Here is a 14711-nt window from a genome sequence, read left to right as displayed (position 1 = left end):
TTATCGCATGCTCTGAATGTTTAACAGTTACTCACATGTCCTTGGGCACGCTGTCATACCTCCGAAAGCCTCTCCTCTTTAGCGTTTGTACACTCACAATGTAGCAACACAAACTCATGAATTCTGGATTTGATGAGATTATGACTTAAATAGGGACACACACTGTTGTCTCACAGTGAGAAGGCCTGGGTTTGAATCCCAGTTGGGTCCTTTGTGCGTGGAGTTTGAATGTTCTTCCTGTGCATGTTTGGCTTTTTTCAGGCAGTCCATTGACGTGTTTCATAAGTTGATTGATGAGGCTAGAATGGACTCTTAAGGCACACAGCCACTATGTATATTTTGCACATGACCAATGAAAATTGGTCCTAACAGTTGTGGTCTTTAAGTGAAATTTTCACAGATGTATCACCAATGAACCATGTTATACTGGAAGAAGCACAAATAAACCACCCAAAGAACACTTAGAACATGAACCGTGTGTGATAATTGCGCTGTTTATTTGCAATTCAATAGTGATTTGTGCGTCAATTTCGTAATTTGTACGTGATATGTGCGCCGTGTACGTCATATGAGAGTTCTCGGGGGTCGTGTTGATGATTTACGGTATGTTAAAACCCCAGTGTTATTTAGGTTTCACTGTGACATTATTTGTGTTAAATTGTTAACTACGGTGGCCCTGAAGGTTAAATCAAATCAAAAAAATCACTCAACCTCTCATAAAGATCACAATAGTTAAACAAGCCAAAGAAATAAAACATTACCTTTTTAGAAATCAAAATGAAATTCCTAGAACTATAACTATTCCAAAAAAAGAAAGAAAGAGAGTCAAAAACATAATAACAAAATAAAACGTTTTGGAAATCAAAATGAAAAGTTTTAGAAATTGAAATGAAATGTTTGGACAGTTATCAGACATGAAGCACCTTAAACCACAAACATAATTGTCTGCGAACATTGATTAATGACGAATACAAGAAACTCTGACCCACATTAAGTACAGCATGTTGTATCACGCAAGGATCATGAACGACCAACATTTTAGACCTGGAAAATGTGCAAAAAGTACACACAGCCACTAGGTACTTTAGGCGTCATTGTGGGTGTGCAGACGGTGCAGGGTGTCCCGTCTTTGCCTTGAAGTAGCTGATGTAGGGGCTGGAGTCCCCATGACCCTGACCAGGACAAAGCGGGATAAGAAGATGGATGGAAAATGTGCCTCCTGTTTTAACATAAATACTTTACTTACTAGGGCTACACAATAAGGAAAACTTGCGATGTGGGACATTAATGATCAATACTGCGATTTGACTTTCAATACATGAACAGCAATCCAAACTAAAAACAGCTAATGAATCATTTCCATTTCACTGCAACAGCTTTTTTAAAACAAGTCAACGGAACTTTACTTGTACTCCAAATGTCATAAGGGGGCATCTAAGATTTAAGGGCTTCATCTGATAGTCAAATGTGTAAAGGGCTGCATTTAATCTGTTAATTACTTCAAGCTGCTATGAGATTGTTTAAGCATGTGTGTAAACGCGTAACGTGACCATTTATAGCAATTTACGCTTTCTCTTGTGAGATGTGCGTGTTGCACAGGCTGGTATCACGATATTGATAGATTTGCGATTTATTGTACTGGCCTGGTACCTACAATGTGAAATAAATGTTTTTTTTTCCCCCTGAAACTTACTAATGCTGCTTGACAAACCTACATTGGACGCTTTAGATGTCAGGCAATGCCTACAATAACTTTGTATACAATTATCCGTCTTAAACAATATTTCCTGAAATGATTCCTAACAAAAGTTTGTATGGAAGGCTTATCAAAATGATAATCTGTGATTAGAAGTGCGTACCAGTCCTCCTAACTTCAGATTATCAAACAGGCTAAATTGTACATCTGTCAACCTTAGGCGTATGTAACAGAGCAGCCAGCAGAAAGCTTTGGACGATAAACTGCTCTTTGATTCAGTCAACAACCCAACAGTGTATCAATGAACAGAACAACTTCAAATGCAGTTTGTGACACTTTCATACTTTTGTTTTTGTGACTGTTCTCCATCTACAAGAATTCAGTTGCTTTTTACATTTTTGTCTTTACATGTCCTCTCCAGCAGGTGAACCAACATATATCTGCTGATAACCTCTTGTGTTGGACACATTTTACTGTTACAGTGTGAATAAATAAACATTATTACATTTATTTTTCAGCCTTACAATGTACAGCAGCTGTTAAAGCGCAGAGTTTGAGGTTGATTCTGTGGTTATTTGTCTGCCTTTCTCTTTGCAGGCTTTACAGGGTGGAATAACAACAGCAGCAAAAACATCAATGAAACCTGTGTGGAAAATGCCACAGTATTGCTCACCTGTACACTAGTGGGTGTGTCCTAAAAGTGACACCGCCTCTAGTTTTAAAAACATAGTACTAGACACTTCCTGCTTTGCATGTTTGGACAAACTCCAGGCCTTCTGTAGCATTTGCACTTAAAGATTCACACATGAGAGGAAGACAACGAAAAAGATGGCTTTTTCCATCATCTTTTTCCCCTCAAATTTTATATTTAGTCTTTCAAATACTAAGGTGAGGGAAGCAGCAAATCGGTGACTATTTGCATTTGTATTTATAAATGGCTTCCTGAATTGTTGTGGGTGGACCGTAACAACGGTTCTCCCTGTTGGAATGTTGCACACTTCTGAAACCGGCCGAGTTATGTGGCCCAACTCGAAACAGAACAGTTGTCCTGTAATTTTCAAGACAAACCTACAGCGCCGCCATCCACAGGGTTAAAGCAGAACCAGAAATCTTAGCTAAATGGTTGTCCTTCAAGACAAAGATGGCCATGCCCTTCTGCTGGGATTCATCTGTAGATGCCCCAATATCCTGCATCAGGAGGCTGCTTTCTCCAGTTTTAGGGGAAAAGAAATTGGTTTGTTTCCTAAGAAGAATTTAACAAAATGCAAACATTAATTATTTCAGGGAAATAAACAATCTTTTGTTAAAAATCTACTAAAATATTTTTAATTTGGAGACAGTTGAACCCAAGAAGCTCCAGGGATTTGGCGCACATCAGACTGATTTATTCTCTTCTTTTTAAACTGAGAATTTGAAAATAAAGTCAATTCCTGTCATTTGCCTCAGAAAGCAGGGACAGAGGTCTGATGCAAAAAATCCCTGAGTCAGAAGCTTTTACTAAGTTAACTGCAGCTGAGTCAGCGCTCAGCACCAAACCTGAATCTAACCGCTGTTGGCGAGGAAGCGTGTCTGCCACCGATACCTTTCTTTTTGCAAACAATATCAAACAGAGGCCAGTTGCTACGGCAACCCGTCACAGTGCGATTGTGGTGACATTGTTAGTTCGGTCTCTGTCAGGGAGACGCTTTGCCCGGACAAGACCGATCTTGTTGCGATGCTCGTCACTGAGACTGAGGTTCTGTTCAGGTGTGTGTGTCTAAGCTCCTAAATGAGAAACATGTGCCAGATAGCAAAGGATGCAGGTTTCAAACCCTCATTTTGCACATCTATACCAGCATTTCTTTGGGGTTTGTATACATTTTCTGCATGAAGAAAGTAAAAACAAAACCCCAGAGATTAGAAGTCTTTCCCATAATTCTGTTTCTTGTAAATTGGAATCCAAATTAGCGTTTCATGCCTCGCACTGTGAAGCCTTTTAGTGCAGGGTTATGCTGTATTTAATGTGGGTCAGTAGCTGATTTGGAGTCTGCGAGCTGCCACTTGCTTACCGGCAAACAGCTGACTAATGCGGTGATCGCCGTCAGTGTGATGGCGGTGGGAAGAGGGCAAAAGCCAAACAAGGGCTGAACTGTGGATGCACTCGCCCTTTGCTCAGGAAGTGGAAGAAGAATGTGCTGCATGTGTGCTCAGGCCGCTGAAGCGCTTTAGTGTCTATTGTTTTTGTGCTTGGTTGCATGCAGGAGTTGTGAAACCATCTGTGCATGATCAGGTACAGCAGACCCATCCGTTTCTGAGTTTATTTGCTATGTATGTTTGAGATATGATGCTGAGACGACCCACGATTTGTGTGGCTGCTGACTTTTGCAATAGTTCATCCTTGATGTGGTCTTCTACCCCCAGATACCCCTTCATTCCAGCTCAGAGGCATCACAGGACCAACCGTGGGGCTTTCTGTCTTTCAGTTAACCTTGTGCAAACTTTTTACAGAACCAAAGACAGAGCAGAAACTAACATTTAATCTTCAGATTTTAGCTGGACAAAAATAATACAACACATGCCAATGAGGGCAGCCGTGGTGCAGCGGTAGGGCAGTCAACCCCTGATCAGTTCGATTCCCGCCTTGCCCGCCCATGTGTCGAGGTGTCCTTGGGCAAGACACTGAACTCCATCCTGCCTCTGATTGCTATAGGTGGACGCCAGTGAATGGGACTGTGACCTTGGGCCTTCAAGGAAGGTAGAGGAAGCGCCGTACAAGCAAACGCCATTGACCATTTTACCATTTACATGCTGTCTGGAAAGTTGTCCAAAGTCTGGATAGTTTGCTTTACAAACTGCATTTTTATCTTTTATTGAATGAAGGTTTTCTTCCTGATAGTCACTTCAACATCCACATCTTTACAGAAGCAACAAACGGATCCAGTGTAGGTAAAGAAATGCTCTTCTCTCGCCGGTTTTACAGCTGTCTGTTCTGCCTGTTCCTGTAAAGTACGAAGTATTGTGTCCCTCATATAGCTAATCTGCCTTTTTAAATTCCTCTTGAGGATTATTAATGGATGGTGAATCAAACTGAAAATTAGTTTTCAATGACGATGTGAGAAGTTGGTGCTGTCATCCACATCCAACATTCAACTTTGTCTACCTGAACTGTTGAACTATTCAGGAAGAAACCCATGACCATGATTTCTAATGCACTTGGCTGGAACAACGTCACGATCAAGATATGTTCCTTTTATTTTAAATATTCTAACATGTAAACTTCTTATTTTTGAGAAGAACATAAGCCAGACATTCTAACAGTGTTTCCACTGACTATGAAATTGCACAAATTGGATTTACAAAAAATAATGTGTTTAATGCAAACACAATTTCAGGAAATCTTGCATTTATTAAAAAAGTTTTTGCTCTGGGAGGAGGAGGTTTTTGATGCGTATTGAAATTGAAATATTTTGCAAAACGGCAACGGAAAAACATTTTTGGAATTAAATGAGTCACTTGAGAAAACAACTGGATGGCGATGCGCTTCTTGGTAGGAACTGGCGGTCTTGGGCGCTGCACAGCGGGCGCCACCAGGCTCTCACAGCATCACACAGCTCATCAAAGGTTAAATGTGTCATGTGGACTTGTTGGATCCATAGCTCCTCTGTAAATGTACTAATCACTATTTACCAAAATGGCTTAATCCGTAAGCCCCTCCCACATGTAAGGAGCTCGCTGCTCCACGGCCTGAAGAAGAGGCCGACGTCGCCTTTGATAGACGATGATGAGCGCTAGTGTCGTGGCAGAATGTATCTGCTGTAAAACAAAGTATCGTTCACATCTGTCAGCGTGCTTTTGAAAGACTTATCGCGTGAGTTGGTTTGTGTTTATTTGCAAAGTAAAGTTTTGCACATGTGTGATGGAAAGGCAGTTACTGATGAAGTTTGCTATATGCAGAAGTATTTCAGTAACTTTTTACTACCTGGACAGTCTTGACTAGCTTATGTCTCCACTTGTAACATAACTAAAACTAAGGCTGTGTCTAACTACTAAAAAACTATATAGTGCAGCACTACAAAGTGCCCTGAATTTGAAAAGGTATTCAGGCACCATACTCACTACTTTACACGGCGGATATGATGTCTTTGAATTCACAAAGTTAAAATCTAATTAATATAAGCGTTTTGTGACAAGTATCTATGAGTCCACTGTCTTCTGTAGATGGAAAAAGTTGAGTGTTTATTAAAAAAATACATTCTTTATTTGATAAAAATTGTTCTGACGCAATGCATTGTGGTCTATATTCACCGATCTAGTGAGCATCGATGCACACTGGTTTTTCGCAGAGACTTCAGGAACATTTCTAGGGAACTGGATGATTTTGGAATTGTAGATCCGTAAAGCACTAAAAAACGGCAAACGGCCTATGTAGTGAGTAGGGAAGGAATTCTCACACAACCAAAAACTTTGAGCTAATAGTATTATTCAAGGGATGATGGCGTTGAGTATCAGAAGTTAATGAACGACACAGATGTGTACCGGCTGACATGAAGTTTTTTTAAATATTCGTTGGCTTCTTTAATAGTTGTTGTGATCTTTAAAAAGTTTTTGCGGCGAGTGATTTTTTTTGATGGGATTTGCACTTCAGGGCCACCGTAGAATACATATTATTACATGTAAAGGCTCCAGTGTTCGTAGCGTATGCTCAGCTGGACTGCTTGCTCCTTCACGTCACAGAGGTGAGTGAAGCTCTAGCAGAGCCGCCTCCCCCCCATGTGGTCCGTCCCTGCTGGTGTCTGGACCCATGCGGCCTCCCCCCCCCCCCCCCCCCCCGTCCCCCCCCCCCCCCGTCCCCCGTCCCAAAATAGCTGTGCTTTTGTTTGCAGAGGAATGGCTCTTTTTGTTTCAGTGGCAGTTTTGCCACCGGTGGCCAAGTTGCCGATTCCAACGTCACTTCCAGAGAAATGGGGTCACAATGCGGCAAGTGAGCCTTCTGCTGGAAGTAGGGGGTGTGGGGGGTGAGTGACCACAGCTTGTTTTCAACCAGACAGTGGTAGACACAGGGACAAAAGAAGAAGAGCGAAGGATCAACCCCCCCCTCTTCCTCGACCCAAAAACAGGACCTACATGGACTTTCTGCTGAAAGGTTCCGCGAGGAATTTTCTAAACGTTACTTTTTGTTTTGGCCGCTGGTAATCTTTGCAGTTTTATCGTTTATTATTTTTGTGAACAGAAAAATAAAGTGAATGGGACATGAGGTGTGAAGTGGAGTCTTTGTTTTGTGCCGCTCGTGTTTTTATGCCTTCTCATAATTTGTCCTACAAACCCTTTCTGAAGGAGGCCGGTCCTGCAGCCACTCCACCGCTGCAAACAACAGCCTCTTGTGATGCATTCCTTTGTGACGTCAAACGCGCTGCCGCCGGGCTGCGAGGTGCAGCACGGGACGTGTGAGTAAGTGACAAAGGGAACCAGAGCAAGACTGGCTTATTTGCACGGAAAAGAGATCAGCCTCATTAATGTGACAACCCTAGCGCCACAGAAAATTCATATTTTTACCAATAATGTTGGGGAATAAAGGCGGGCGGGCCAAGCGAGTTGGAAAGTTACTGCAAATATCGTGAGGCGAGCTTTCTCCGTCAGCAAAGCAGAAGAGGAAGACTGCTGCCACTCATCTTGTGACATGTGACAGAGTCTCTCTGCAGCTGCTGACGTCCTCAGAAGTATATTTTATTTTCTCAGAAACTCGCTCGTGCAGAATTGCACAACACTGCCTGGATACAAAAAAAAAAAAAAAAAAAGAACTTGTTTATGTCAATTGTTAGGCTGCAGCCAATGTACTTGTCTCTGTTTCTAGCTTAGCCTCTCATCCGTCGCTGATTCACCTGGCTTCCAGGTTGCAGCTGCAACATTTGAAAATCTGTCGACAGGAAGTCGATCCACTTCCACCTCTTGTGCACATGAATGAGATGCATACAGTAATGAGCTGCTCAGAAAAGAGATGGTGGCGCGGAAAGGGGGAACTGCAAAGTGCGACCGGTCTGTCACCGCGGAAGGCTTCATGCATGCAGCTTTGCAGCTGCAGGGCGGCATGTGGGGCTGATGCTGTTAGCTGCCCGTCATTGGGATGCTAACAGCCTGTCTGCTGCTTTTCAGGTGACTCTTTTGCCATCACTCCTGTCAGTTTTCAAAAGGATATATGCAATATTTATAGTCTACCATCAAACATGCTCTTTTTTCCCCTACTGTCTGCAGTTTGTAGCACACATGAATGCAACCATCTGCATGTTGTTCACACATTCATACTTGTGGCTATTCAGTTGCTCTTCATTGTGGGGGGACAGTCGTGTCCATGACTGCTCTGATACGTGAGGCCAAACCCATTGATACCCGAGCATGTCTGCTCCCATGAATAAAGTGAAGAAGTGAAGCGTGAGATGAGAAACTTGAAAACGTCCAAGCTGTCTGTGGAGATTGCATCGGCCAAAGGAGGGGAGGAAGTGAGAAAGGAAGTGAGAATATTTGAATTCTGACGTCCAACCTCTCTGTAGACACAGACAAAGGGACCAAAGCGAGGCATGTCTGTGCTTCCCTGCTTCATGATGATTTCATCCTGACCAAACTTTTGATGGTTTTCTCTTTTCTTCTACTCCCTCCATTCTAGTACTCCTGGCTCAGCCCATAGAGAATGAATGTATGGAGGGTCTGACCCTGAAGATCACCGACTTTGGCCTGGCCAGAGAGTGGCACAAGACCACCAAGATGAGCACTGCTGGCACCTACGCCTGGATGGCCCCTGAAGTCATCAAGTCGTCCACGTTCTCCAAAGGCAGCGACGTCTGGAGGTGAGACCAAAGGGATTTTTGAGATCCCTAATATTTTGCATGAATGACACAATTGCAAACTTTAGCGTTTTTCAATTTTGGAAAACGGTTTATTTATTGAAAATACCTTCTGTCAAAACAAAAGCACAAAAGTTTGATAAAAGCCATTTTTTAGTGTAAAAGGGCCTTTGATGACAGATTCTAAACGGACTCAACGTTAACGTGCCTTTGTTAACGTTAACATTGGGAGTGGGGTCATCTGGACCCACTAGACAGTGCTCTGAATCTTTTTTCTTCAATAATTTGTGATCTTCACTGGTGTCCATGGATTACATGAAATCTTTCCACCTTTATCCACCTTTGTCATGGTAAGAATAACACGTCGATGTAAGGGTAGGGTCATCTGGACCCCATAGGACATCACAAGGGCTAAGAGAGATGGAGGCGGAGAAGCATCACAGAAAACACCCAACAAAGATAGAACCAAAAGAAAGCAGAGAAGCCCAAACCCCATTTAATTGTAGCTGTTTTACCTGTCAGATATGTGATGTTCTCTGCTCTTTTCTATTTGAAGCAGCATTTATGTCAACTTTCTGTGCTGCTCCTAAACAGCCCCCTCCAATGAAAAGTCAATGAAACTAGCATAAGGGGGTATTTAGAATGGACACACTTGTTTCACTTAAAGTGAACCGGAGTTCAATTCCACTGATGATCTGGAACACATTTTCGGTTTGAATACACGATAGGGGGGATTCTGATTTTTGTTATAAAGTGGGCTTAATGAGGGCAATACACTTCCCATCACCAGGTATTCCGTGATAAATATCCCGTTTATTTGTTTTCTTGCATTTGGTTTGGTAGTTGTATTGTCAGATGCTAAATCCTCTCGCTTTAGATTTTCAGTTGAACATCACTTTATCAAAAATTTTGAAGCCTTATTATACGACGGTCCGGGTTTTTTTCTCAATTCTGATTGTCTGCTGGGTGTGCATTAAAAAGTGTTGTACTATGGTCCGGATGAATACCCGATTCTGATTGGTGATTGGTGTGCATTAAAAAGTGATGACCACCCCAAAAAGTAGTTCCGGTAGACTATCTTATATCTTCTGTATCACTGCACCGGCTTTTTTAAAACAACCTTTGCCTTCATCATCTGGACAAAAACAAGGGGTAAGAGGTGAACTTTCTCTCTGATTGGATGCTTTATTTAACCCATCGTGACGACCAGCATATATATATATATACGTTTCCTTTGCCGCTGGAGTCGAGTTCGGAAGTCGGAGCGGCTCCACGTCACAAGTAGTTCTCTTTTTGTGAAAAAAAAAAAAATTAAGTACAAAAGACTGATTGAATATTTATTCTATATTAAGTGACCATGGTATAAGCAAGTTAATGGTCTTTAAGGTGTTCATTATCAAAAACTCACTCGCGGAAGCAACCGGTTGCCATTAACCCTTACTTAACATTTACCCGCATGGAGGTCGACCCGTTCAGTTGCTGCGGGTTTCTGGCTCGTCCACACCCTGGGAGGGTGACATGGAGTGAAGCCCAAGGGTGTCTTGTAGTTCACATTAAGGGATTTCATGAAAATGGAACGTGCCGTTGTTGTGTGTGTGGTAACCGATGACTTTTGACATACAGTTAATATTATCGGAGGGTTTCCTTACGCTGCCCTCTATTCGTTAGTAAGGTTCAGTTTAATTTATATAGCTTCAAAATCACAACAACAGTCGTCTCCATGGGCTTCGTACTGGTAATTGTAAACATAATATCAAAAGGATCATGAATACATAGAATTCAATAGGAAAATTCTAGACTGAACTAACTACACAGACTGAACTAAGCTGGACATCTGTGCCCTTAGACCCTCATTTACGGCAAGGAAAAACACCTAAAAAAAAAAACCAAACTGATTCCAGAAAAACAAAAGAAGAAACCTCAGGGGTGTCCACATGAAGGAGGGATCCTCCCCCAGGACGAACAGGCGATGTTCCAGAACTCTTAGACAGGAATTAGCTTATCTAACTCTACAACTACATGTTTAAATGGTCCAGCAGATGGGCTTCATCCAGATGAGTTGGGGGGCAGATGAGGACGCGAGACGAGCCAGAGGATCCACAGCCAAGTGTAGGAGCAGTAGTAGTAAGGTGCAAGTGTTGGCTTCCTACAACTGGTGCTTCATGCCTTAAAAACTGCACTCGTCAAAGCCAGGTTTTGTGGAGGGGGGCATGCTTGGGTCTCACCTACTTCGGCCTCTTGGGTTATTCCCGTGTTCGCTATACGACCTGTCGCCATGCCCATAGAAAACATGTACGGACTCACCAAGCCGTCTATGACTGTGATATTTGTGCGGGTCACAGGTTTGCCCATCTATTTACCCTCAGACAGCCCGTATCCACGCAGCTGTGACCTGAAACCTGGGGCTGTGATGCAAATGATGGAGGACTGTCATCCACATTTCTCACAAAGGTTTCATGGCACCTCACCTTTGATCTCTTCATCACCGATCTCCTGAGCGGGTGTTCACAGGAACATGTTGTAAGGAGTGAAGTTCACCTTTTTCTGCACCCCACCCATCTCCTCCACAAGGCGTGTCTCTGTTGATGCTGCGAGGAACCGTGGGCGAGCACTCCAACCCAAATTACACTCAATTAAACATCCTCCAGAGAGCTAATGCTAACGCACACTCAACACTTCATTTCCAGCTTTATAAGGGAGGATAGCTAGTGGAGAGGTGGATTTCTAGCTCTAAAATCTTTTCGTATAGTTTAAATACTACTTTATTAGCCCCAAAACTCCCTAAGCTTACACTGGACATTTACCTCTATTTTCAGGCTTTACAAATAGTCGAAAGCTCAAAGAAGCAGAAGATTTGTGATAAAAGAATCCACACGCCATCCGTCCCACACACTGGGGTTGGGTTGAGTTGAGATGGTTTTTAATCGATCTGAGAAGGTTTTCTGAGTAGATTTGACTTCGACCAACAACCTGATAATTGAATTCGATTTAATGTGTGATTAAATCTAATTTCACTTGTCAAATTTCTATTCAAAACCCAAATATATTTTGTTTAGCAAAACTCAATTCAATTAAATTAAACAAGCATAAAACTTTCCTTAAAATTTTAGAGTCAATTACACCCCCCCCCCCCCCCGGGCATACATTAAATAATTAAAATTAAAATAATGTATTTAAAAAATCCACATTTCACATTGTAAGTGTTTGTAAGTGTGTACATTTTAAAACCTGACTGTGGTTGTTGAATGACTTTGTCTGCTGACAGGAAAGTATAGAATTGTAGTTTTTGGACAAATGACTGACGGTAGAGTCTGGGATCTTTTGTTGAGTAGCTGCAGTTCTTCCAAAAAGATGATTTTCTGTTGATTTATCTGCATTTAAAGTGAAACACTAGGAGAAAACGAAGGGTTGGCGGTGTCAGTGATGAATAGATTGAGGTGAAATTGATGGATTGCCGCCGTGAGGCTGCGACCGCGCGATGGCGTCCCTTCAAAGGGCGGCTCTGTGCATTGTTGCGTGGCGTGTGTGCGGCACACTGTCCCATTGTCTCCAGTGTGGTTGGAGGAGGAGGGCTCGCACCGGAGCCCGCCCACAGCTCTTCATCTGAAAAGTGTCTGTGCTTGATTGACTACTCAGAAAGTGAGGAGCGTCCTGACTCTGGTCTGTGGTTTTGAGGTTGTGACTGAGATCTGTTGAGAGAGAACTTGTGTTGCCCTTTGGCCACCGTGTCATCGTTTCTGACAGTTTTATCTCTTGTTTTATAGAAGGGGGAAAAAAGCAAACATGCTCTTGTAGCGTAGATGCTGTTAGAGTCCTTCTCTAATCATCTGTTTGATCTATAAAAATAAAAAAACACAGAAGAAGAAGAAGCAGTAGTTCATCAGATATTCACCTCTGACTTGTGGGATTGGGCTGTTGGCACGGTAGCCGCTCACATCCCCCCCCCCCCTAATAACATAATGGACGTAATAAAAATGGCGAGCAATATGGGCGCTAAAACAAAGACGTCCGATGCATCGGAGTGGGGCGGAGCACGGAACACGCCACAAATGAGCAGAATGACAATAAAAAAATACTTAAAAATTCAATTTAAGCTATTTTCCTGTTTAAATGTTCGCCGTCACCAGAAACACACCACAATGTATTAAAACACCAAAAACATTATTTTGTTCAGAGTAGATCTTTAAATGAAATATCTCAGCGGCACCACAAAATACTCAATCCGTTTGATTTTAGCCAATCAAGTTTGCAACATGATTTCTTTAACTATTGATTTATTCTTAGACTTTAACATAAATACCAAAAATATGTGCATAAGAAAAATCTTTGCTATTAAAAAAAACGAGCAAAATTTGAACTTAAATTATAAATTATACTCAAATTATAAATTCTTACATCAAAAACTGTCAGAAGTTTCTCTGTCCAGAAAAACCCTCCACTTTTAACAAGATTTTCCCAAAAGAGCTTTTTTTTTTTTACCCCCCTTTTTGTTAGGCCTTCTCTTATGGATTAATGTCGCTGGAATCCTTTTTCCCATTAACATGACGTCACTCCGTTGATGTTGCTGATTGGTCAGCCGTGTGGGAGTTCTCCCAGTTTTGTGTGACTGTAAACACATGGAAATGCCGTTTCACTCCGTGGTGATGGGAGCTGCGGGTTTTCACAGGCAACTTCATGAATGGAGTCCTCGTTGAAGTGCTTTGCAAATATTCGCTAACAGAACGCCGTGGCTGGTCTGCAGAACAAATGTTGTCTTTGTCCAGTTTATTCAGGGCAAGAAAAAGCCAAGCAGTTTGGAGGAAATAAAAATAAATTCAGCAAAAACTCTAAAACAGCTAAAGGACTGGATTCTTTCTCGTGCATCCTCCATTGCTCGTCTAAAAATGTCGACTGAAGTGAGGTGAGCTGGTGAGAAGCTTTTTTGCACAGTCACGGCATGTGGCAGTTGTAATTATAGAAGTAACTAACAACAAAAGAAGGCTAGGACCTGCATTTCCACCCAGCTGGCCTCCACAGCGCGCTCAGGCAGATCTGACAGAAGGCTAATTGACAGTGTGGCAGATCCAAGTCCTGCACCACACAGTCCAGATCTCTGGGCTTTGTGAGCTCCCGCTTTATAAAATAGAATGTTCCCACAACAAAAAGCCCAAATCATACAGTAGTTCAAGCAAGTATGAGCATAAAATACGTTTAGAAATTCTTCCTGACAAGAAAACCTGTAAGAAGGGATGATGTTTTTGTGTTTAGAACTAAAGGAGCGGTTGTTCCTTTAAGACTTCTTTCAACATTTAATAGACGGAGGTGCAACATGATTTTAAAAATTAGAGGCATTCTAATACAGACATTATCAGATTCTTCAAGGTTTTTTTTTTGTTCTTCATATGTATTCCTTTATTTCCTGCTTTATTTTGAAGGTTTTCATGCGATTTGCGTTGTTACTTCCTATCAGAATTCTTTCCCTACGCTCTGTACAGCGCGTTTCTCTATTTTGTAGTGCTGTCCGAATCTATAATTCCAAAATCCAGTGTGCATCAATGCTCACTAGATCGGCGAATGTAGACCACAATGCATTGCGTTGGAACAAATTTTGCCAAAAGAAACCATCAACGTTTTGATCTTGAGTGGACTCAGACAGTGAAAAACGCTCATATTATTAGATTTTAACTTTGGATAGATCTGATATTGCTGCCATTTCTGCAGCACCGCTAATGTTAGGGAGGGGCTGGAGAGTGTAAACCAATGGATGACAGGAAACAGAGTCGGACATACTTCGCCTCAACCGTCCCGCCCACAACTCCGCTGATTTTCTAATCCTCTGCAGGAACCTTCATAGAAAATGAGACGGGGTTTTTGGATTTTGTCTAAAAACGCCATCATCATAGTTGCTGTGTTAGATTTGCTCCAATGTAATCACCAGCGTTTGGAAAACGGTCATTTCAACGTACAATGGGTCCATATTGAGCTGATTCTGATGGGGTTGGAACTCGGTTATATTTCAGCATCTCCCCTTCCCCCCCCCCCAGCTATGGCGTCCTGCTGTGGGAGCTGCTGACAGGAGAAGCGCCCTACAGAGGGATCGACGGACTCGCTGTGGCCTACGGGGTTGCTGTGAACAAACTCACCCTGCCCATCCCCTCCACCTGCCCCGAGCCCTTCGCACAGCTCATGTCAGGTGAGGCTTTGAACATGGATTAAATGCA

At 42.4% G+C, this 14711-nt stretch overlaps 1 protein-coding gene across 1 annotated transcript in view; it reads left to right on the top strand.

Annotated features, from left to right (window-relative positions):
- Nucleotides 1-14711, top strand: part of LOC101166009 (mitogen-activated protein kinase kinase kinase 11) — a 62938-nt gene that overhangs the window by 21465 nt on the left and 26762 nt on the right. Inside the window, exons 2-3 of the mRNA XM_011487749.4 lie at nucleotides 8334-8514; nucleotides 14535-14683. Coding sequence (XP_011486051.1) covers nucleotides 8334-8514; nucleotides 14535-14683 — 330 coding nt within the window. The remainder of the gene's footprint in view (nucleotides 1-8333; nucleotides 8515-14534; nucleotides 14684-14711) is intronic.

Source organism: Oryzias latipes, chromosome 18 (assembly GCF_053564925.1).
Source record: "Oryzias latipes strain Hd-rR chromosome 18, Olatipes_Hd-rR_3.1".
Taxonomy (NCBI): Eukaryota; Metazoa; Chordata; class Actinopteri; order Beloniformes; family Adrianichthyidae; genus Oryzias; species Oryzias latipes.
The sequence above is the reverse complement of the archived record's forward strand: the minus strand, read 5'-3'. Positions and strand labels throughout refer to the sequence as shown.